Source organism: Dendroctonus ponderosae, unplaced genomic scaffold, assembly GCF_020466585.1.
Source record: "Dendroctonus ponderosae isolate FM_Combo_2020 unplaced genomic scaffold, Dpon_F_20191213v2 Dpon_F_20191213_4, whole genome shotgun sequence".
NCBI lineage: Eukaryota > Metazoa > Arthropoda > Insecta > Coleoptera > Curculionidae > Dendroctonus > Dendroctonus ponderosae.
In genome coordinates this window covers 6,459,312-6,466,532 of record NW_026018611.1, presented here as the reverse complement: position 1 = coordinate 6,466,532, position 7,221 = coordinate 6,459,312, and the positions used below count along the sequence as shown (strand labels likewise).

General features: G+C 40.8%; 3 protein-coding genes across 3 annotated transcripts in view; 2 read left to right on the top strand and 1 right to left on the bottom strand.

The window, feature by feature from the left end:
* The window catches only part of LOC109537071 (serine/threonine-protein kinase 16), a 2,798-nt gene extending 1,475 nt beyond the window's left edge, over window positions 1-1,323 (bottom strand). Inside the window, exons 1-5 of the mRNA XM_019903619.2 lie at window positions 977-1,323; window positions 755-912; window positions 512-662; window positions 275-405; window positions 63-217 (exon numbers count right to left, since the gene is read on the bottom strand). Coding sequence (XP_019759178.1) covers window positions 63-217; window positions 275-405; window positions 512-662; window positions 755-912; window positions 977-1,086 — 705 coding nt within the window. The 5' untranslated portion in view covers window positions 1,087-1,323. The remainder of the gene's footprint in view (window positions 1-62; window positions 218-274; window positions 406-511; window positions 663-754; window positions 913-976) is intronic.
* A 77-nt stretch (window positions 1,324-1,400) lies between these two features.
* Window positions 1,401-4,843, top strand: LOC109537074 (transmembrane ascorbate-dependent reductase CYB561). Its single transcript, XM_019903621.2, has 5 exons — window positions 1,401-1,706; window positions 2,354-2,565; window positions 2,649-2,857; window positions 4,111-4,265; window positions 4,320-4,843. The coding sequence occupies exons 1-5, from the start codon at window positions 1,639-1,641 to the stop codon at window positions 4,483-4,485; spliced, it is 810 nt and encodes a 269-aa protein (XP_019759180.2). The 5' UTR covers window positions 1,401-1,638; the 3' UTR covers window positions 4,486-4,843.
* A 224-nt stretch (window positions 4,844-5,067) lies between these two features.
* Window positions 5,068-7,221, top strand: part of LOC109537070 (aminomethyltransferase, mitochondrial) — a 3,811-nt gene continuing 1,657 nt past the window's right edge. Inside the window, exons 1-4 of the mRNA XM_019903618.2 lie at window positions 5,068-5,462; window positions 5,512-5,720; window positions 5,781-5,986; window positions 6,890-7,018. Of these exons, the coding sequence (XP_019759177.2) occupies window positions 5,216-5,462; window positions 5,512-5,720; window positions 5,781-5,986; window positions 6,890-7,018 (791 nt within the window). The 5' untranslated portion in view covers window positions 5,068-5,215. The remainder of the gene's footprint in view (window positions 5,463-5,511; window positions 5,721-5,780; window positions 5,987-6,889; window positions 7,019-7,221) is intronic.

The window sequence follows — 7,221 nt, the reverse complement described above, 5'->3', positions numbered from 1 at the left end:
TGGACTCAAATTGCACAAAAAATCCCTATAAAACTCATTATTTCCCATCATAAAACTCTCACCCAAATATCAGTTTTCTGGTCAATAACACAGTAGCTCTCCACATGGAACAATTCCGGCGCTCTGTAGGTCATTGAACATCGTTCAGCGGCAATATCTTCCAACTTCTGAGCGTCTTGGGTGCCGCAAATTTGCTGTTTAGCCGGCGCACATGAACCTGGAATTCACCCGTCTTCAGTTTCGTTTTCTTCAAATCTTGACGCTAATAACTTACCCAAATCCATTAAAATCGGGTCCAGATTATCAGTCAGACACACATTGCCCGTCTTTAAATCCCGATGGGCGATGGGCTCGGGGCTGAAATCGTGCATATACTTCACAGCCTGGCAGATGTCGTAAAATATCCTAATGAAACAGACACAGTTACTGGCGAATGCTATATATTCGAGACGTTTTTACGCCAGCCCGAAAAACTCCATCACTTCTCCGTCTCTAAAACACAGTGACTTACCTAATAATCTCTCTCACGTCCAGATAGGTTTTGGCGAACGACTTCAATGCCAAGTGGTCGTGCAAAGTGCCCCTTTTGTAATAAGGCAAGACTAGAAAAGCCTCTGATGTCGTGTCCACCACTGAGTCTGCAGAGCCTTTGATGCATGCGTCTGAAAAGGCCCCAAATACGTGTATCTTGTTCTCCAGATAAGCAGCTTAGGCTCCAGGTTCTGCTTCATTACTTACCTAGATATCTACTCACCAATAAGTTCAATGATGTTGGGATGCTTCATCTTCTTACAATACGTTATTTCGTTACTTGCAACCTTTTGATCATCAATGCTGTGGCATTTAATGCGCTTCAAGGCGAATTTTTTTCTAGTCGACGCCTGTTCCACCAGTTCCACACAGGAAAAGCCCCTGAAAGTAACAGGAAACACTTGAACTAATTGAACTAAATCTGTGTGGCAATTGCCAAACTCACCCTTCGCCTAACAGCTCCTTTACTACATACTTGATGCCATTGATATCAACACTTTCACTGGTGCATATACACCCCATGCGAAACAAGGTGCTCAACCCCAAAGTGTTCATTTTGGGGTGGAAAAGTTCCGTAAATAAACAAACGCTCAAACAAACATATGGCACCTAACCTAAAGACCGATAACCCTACTTTAAGGCCAAGTGCGCTCAACTAGGGATGTGCATGGTTTTTTCAAATCGCTAAAATTAAATACTAAGTTTATACAAGTACGAGGGTCAAGGGCAACTATTGGCAGGTTTCGCGCAAAATGTACAACTTCAACAAGCACAACTTCAATTATCGGGGGCTGACAAAGGATATTTTCGCACCTAAGTTGCCGATGTGGAAGCACTCCTCTCTACAGGTTGTTTTAGGTTATGTTTTTGTTTACATTTTTTTGCTCAGAACGTCAACACTCATGTTGGGGTTTCGCCTTGAAATTTCGCACAATCACCTCGTTTCCTCATTAAAACCCGGTGGTAAAACAGTGCTCATTAACTCTTCTAGGTCAGGCCGGCATGAACGGTTTTTTGCCAACAGTTTAAGACTGTAACACTGTAGGTTAATAGTGGGGGATATAATCTATTGATTTCTTTTACTTGTTGCTCCACATTTTCTGGTAAATGAGTTCGGAATCGTTGTTATCTGAACACGAGCGTGAAGACAACTCAACAGCTGGAATACTAAACAGGTGAGTGACTCTACTTTGCATGCAGTTTATATTGGCGTTAATGTGAGGGCTGCCAATGTAGGCCTGCAGTCGAGAATGGTTTTCAAGCTTTTCGTCGGCATATCTAGATGTTTTGGAAAGTTTGCCGTAGTCCCAACTAGATTATGCGTAGGACATCAGGATTATCCGCCTGGTTTACTGGGTGGTTGCAACAGGAGCTGCGAAAGTTCAGTTGTTGTTTGCATGTAATGTGCGTCTAATTCTGCACTCGGAGTGGTCAAATTCTTTAGATATCCCGGCTATTTATTAATAATTTGATCAGTTCCTTGGCACTTTGCGCTTCGAGGTCTGTTGGAAAAGTGCCCAACTGCTGTTTTTGTTTAAAAGTAGATGTGCAACAACAATGACATTCATTTTTAATCTAGTAAAAACGCAGTTAAGCAGACGGAAACCCAAATGTGCGATTTCCCTGCGGTTTTTAGTGCAAGCCATTCAAAAGCTAAGTGAAGGCAAGGAATTGTTTAAGTGTAGTTGCAGTTAGTACCGTAGGTGATAATCACATTAAAATAAACTGATTCTGGGAAAAAAGTGTCTAAAATAAGATGCATCGGGCGCAGAAAGAATGCCGATGTAACCGATAATATAATTTAAAGAAAAATTACTTTCAGAGCCATGGAAGCACGCGCCGAACATCAGAAAACGAAAATGTACAACACCATCTACTCCTTCACCACTTCCATGGGAATTGGCTTGATTCTGCTGGTTCTCTTCTGGTTGCTCCATTATAGAGGCGGATTTGCCTGGCATTCGGATCTCAAGCGGGAATTCAACTGGCATCCGCTTCTTATGATACTGAGCATGGTGTTCTTGTACTCACAAGGTAGCAGTCGATTAATTAACTAAATTTGCCCCTTTTCTCCAGTAAATTTCCATAAAACTGAGGAAATTTTGTTTGATTTTCAGCAATTCTGATCTACAGAACGGGCCGCAATATTCCAAAGCTCAAGCTGAAAATCATCCATGGAAGTATTCACCTGATGGCTTTCATCCTATCGGTGATTGGGCTTAAGGCCGTGTTTGATACGCACAATTTGGCCACTCCACCAATTGCCAATCTATACAGCATGCATTCCTGGATTGGGCTCATTACTGTGATCATTTTTGCTATGCAAGTAAGTTTCATATTCAGAGTGAAGGTGAGTAATGGCTTGTGAAAGCGCAAGTTTATTTGCCCAACTTTTTCATCTGGTATGGAGATGCGTCTTCTCTGGGATTATTTGGCGCAGGAAACTCCTCAGATGGCCGAAATATCACAATTGTTTAAATGCAACCTCTGTGTTGAATTGTATTGTTCCTATTCGATAGAACAGGGCTGAAACCGCTCTTTAAATTCTATTCAGTATAGACTGGAACCATCCTTTTTTCATTTCAATTCAGACATTTTTCGCTTGATCTGAGAATGTCTACTGTGCAGCTAACTTTTGCTGAAAAAAACCAGACTCTGTTGTTCTTGTTTGAGAAAAGAGTCTTTAAAAGTTATGAGAAATTCATCAAGAAAAGACGGAAATCTGCGCTTTGTAAAACGCATTTGAGTGATTTTAATCAATCTGTTGGCCGGAAAATTGCAAAAGTCTCCCCATAAAATGAACGTTAAGTTAAGTTACGACGCGCTACCGAAATTTTGTGATTTCTATTCAGCTCAAAAAAGACGCTAATCCGTCGCTGCAAGCCGCGCATTTTATTGTTTTTACTGCATTTTTTTACGCAAAAACACGCATTTAGTCACTCCTTACTGGAAAAATATCCGCTTTTTGTAAAAGGCGAATAAGAATCGCAGATTTCCCTTTTATACTGCAATGAATTGGTTTGCCGAGCCCCTCTCAGACACTTCCTGAGCGAACATGAGAAACTTTTCTCGTTCAAGGATGAATTATTATTAATTAGGGGCCCTTTTGTATCGGGAAATTAATAAAAAATATTAATTTCCATTGAAAACATCGAAAAACACTTGCATTATCGTGAACTCTCAAAAACGCTTATAATATGCCGAAAGTCTATTATTTGGGATCTGAAACTTCTAGCATGTTTTCCAATGAGTTCGATGCATTCCTTACATCCGGGAGCTGAAAATGATGCAAAATTGAAGAAAAATGTTGGCTAAAAATCAAAATTTTTCATGCATGGGCTTCAGTTTTAAGGCCTGTTCGTTATTTTCGGCTGTTTCGTGCTAATAACCGCAAACTTAGCACACAATGCCCACACTTTGTACCTGTAGAATCGCTTGTTTATTACTGGAATTGTCCAAACACGTGCAGTTAGTTAGCTGGTCCCCAGGAATGGTTTCACACTGTAAAACCACCATTTCGAGGGCAGTTTAACGCCTGTATTGTGTCTATTGTTCTTGCTTTTAATTGATTTTTTCCAGTTTTTATCCGGCTTTCTTTCGTTCCTATACCCCGGACTGTCGCCGTCTTTGCGCAAAGCCCTGATGCCCGTTCATGTGGTGATCGGACTCAGTGCATTTGTTATGGGATTAATCAGCAGCATAACTGGCCTAACCGAGAAAGCTTTCTTCACGTTGTAAGTGTACAGTTGCTCAGTTTTTTAGGCATTTATTAACTCCCTGATTTTCAGAGATGCAAAGTACTCGGCGTTTGTGCCTGAGGCGTTTGTTTTCAACTTCATTGCGCTCATCACCACGTTCTACGGGCTGCTGGTGTTGTATCTAGTGAATGAGAGCGCATTTAAACGAAATGCGCTTCCAGAAGACGAGCTGGCTTTGACTGGACACGACGAATGAGGATGTTGATAAGCTTATGTGATTTTTTAGTTTTTTTTTTTCATTTTAAGCGCAAACTATATACAATACAGAAGGCTTTGGAAGCAGTACTTAAGCCAAACAGTGGGTGCTTTTAACTAGACTTAACGCAGTACTTCTAGCTACAGTTATATTGGTTTCAATGATTTCCTGTACTTAATTTAAGTCTGTTACTTCGGTGCTAAGATTAAGTGAGATTATGATTCCGCGACTGAAGAATCTGGCGGGTTTTTGGTATCCTGTTGTACCCATTAATGTTCCTTTATTTTATGTAAACACTTTAAAGCTGTGCGCTGACTAAGATAGCATAAATTTATTGAAATATATGTATACCTACTTTGATGCTTTGTGGGACTGTTCCTAAAATGCCGCCCTAAGAAACCGTCCAAACAGTTTATCTTGTGCGGGTCAAAGTTTTGCCCTGATAACATGCAGATAAAATGTGTCGTCCGTCCAGTTACCAGTGAGATGCGAAGCAAACGCTTCAGAAGGAAACTATTAAAAAAAAAACGTTAGTTGACTCCAAAAAACCTTCTTGAAAAGGTACTCAGTGACCGCATTTAGTGCTAAGCTCAGAAAATGCTTTTGCACGGTAGCCCCAGGTTTGAATTTTTAAGGCATTTGTCGACTGGGCCTGGTACTTTTCAAGTTGCCTAATAATTACTGTTGAAATCCTTAACATGTGGCGCAAGTTTATCAATGTCTCAGAAAGATGTTTGTTCTTCGCCGCGTTTTGTCGTTTGGTTGCAAACACCCAAAACGACTCTATTCGAGCCATCAAGGGGAAGTCACTTCCTTGTACGAGTTTCACGTTAGAAACGGCGGAAAAATTGTGAATTTCGGCGGGTTTTTGCTGCCAGTCCAGTACAGCGATCAATCCATTGTAAATTCGCATTTATTCACCAGAAAAAGTGCCAGTATTTTCGATGTTTCCCATATGCTTCAAACGGAAATCCGAGGTATGCTTTTGCGCCTCAAATGGGCATTTGGAGTATTTTTATTTTCTAGGCCCCAATTGTGTGGAATTTTTCGAGTCACTCTGTACAGCCGATATACGGGGCCTGGCCGATAACAGTGTCAGTTTAACAGTGTTTACCAACGATAATGGAGGCATATTGGACGATTTGATCGTCACTAAGGTGAACGAGGAATTTTTGTTTGTCGTTTCAAACGCCGCCATGAAGCAGCAGGATCAACAAATTATGATTAATGGATTGGTTCGTTTGCACAACACCCTGTATAGGGACAAGGCGCTCAATTTTTCGCTGGATTTGCAGGAAAAGTTCAGAAAGCGCCAGGGTTCTAAGGGCCAGGAACTTTCGATCCAGTTCTTAGAGCCGCACGATAGAGCGCTAATAGCGCTCCAAGGGCCCAAAGCTGCAGCTTCTCTGCAGAATCTGACTGAGGTGAATCTGAAAAGTTTGTACTTTATGAGCACAGCTGTTGGGAGTATTTCTAACGTGCAGGAATGCAGGATTTCCAGGTAAAGTCTTCGCAAAGGCAAAATCCAGGCTCTAACAGTGTCCTTTTTACTCGTTTCGAGCCCACTCGCCCCGAGGATGGAGTTTTTGGGTCTCAATTGGCTTTGCGTGAATTTTACCAAATAATTCAAGTCGTAGTTTAGTTTGCAAAGTGGTATTCTGGGCTTTTTTCGATGGGGAAGTTGTACTGAACCCCTGGCAAAATCGAAAAATTCGATCAACGATTTCTGTGTCGTGGCACAAAAATGTCGGGCGAATACAAAGGGATGTTAAAGTTGTGCTGCTTAAAACAGTGGACTTTATCGACACTTTGTGTATACACAAATTCATCGGAGTTTAAAAGAAAAGTATGCGGATTTCATTTTACTTTCCAAAAAATGTTGAGATTATTGCATTTTTGCAGCTCGCAAGTTTATCAAAAATGCTCAAATATGATCTTTAAAGAAACCAGATTTGCGTCTTTTCTTAATCTTAGCAAAGATGTGCGGAAATCGAGAGATTTTGCGTAAAAATGAGTAAAAACATTGAAATTTTCGGCTTAATTTAAGTCTTTTCTTGATTGCCCTTGTAACTTTTAATAATTATTATATTTTTTCTTTCCTGGGTTTCAGTCAAAATGTGAAATGTTCATATCGTTTATTTCATATAACGTTTCGGCGAGACAACAGCGCCATGATCAGATTTAAATTTCAACACACGGTGTGTTGAATTACACGCAGGCAGGAAAATAAATCAAAATAATAAAAAAAAACTTTAACAATGTTTTCTCAAACAAAGCATTTTGGAAACCAGCCTGGTGTTGCCAGATTGGAAGCCCGCAAGTTTTTAGCCAATCACTTGAAAATTGCTCATTTTTTCGGGAAATAAATCGTAATTTCAATAAACTTTCTCTGGTTCTACTTAAGATGCGGCTACACCGGCGAAGATGGCTTCGAACTGTCCATTCCAGCGAACAACGCGGAAAAAGTCGTCCAAACCCTCCTAGAGAACGCTGACGTGAAACTTGCAGGATTGGGAGCCAGAGATTCTCTAAGGTAAACTATTTTCTTGTCCTACTCTCCCAAGGGCGGATCCAGGGGGGTCATGACCCCCCCCCCCATTCAATTCTCTATCCAACGATGCCAAAACGAATTCTCTGGCTTGAATGGTTCTTGAGAAACTTTGAAAAAAGCAGCGTCATGTTCAAGTGCATTTTGCAACTCAAAAAAAACCACGCAAATCTAAAACTTCTTGAATT

Excerpts from the sequence above, each read along its gene's own strand:
- LOC109537074 (XM_019903621.2), top strand. The coding sequence starts at position 1,639 with ATGAGTTCGGAATCGTTGTTATCTGAACACGAGCGTGAAGACAACTCA. Across the intron at positions 1,707-2,353 it reads ACAGCTGGAATACTAAACAG|AGCCATGGAAGCACGCGCCG; the intron begins GTGAGTGACTCT and ends AATTACTTTCAG. Across the intron at positions 2,566-2,648 it reads GGTGTTCTTGTACTCACAAG|CAATTCTGATCTACAGAACG; the intron begins GTAGCAGTCGAT and ends TTTGATTTTCAG.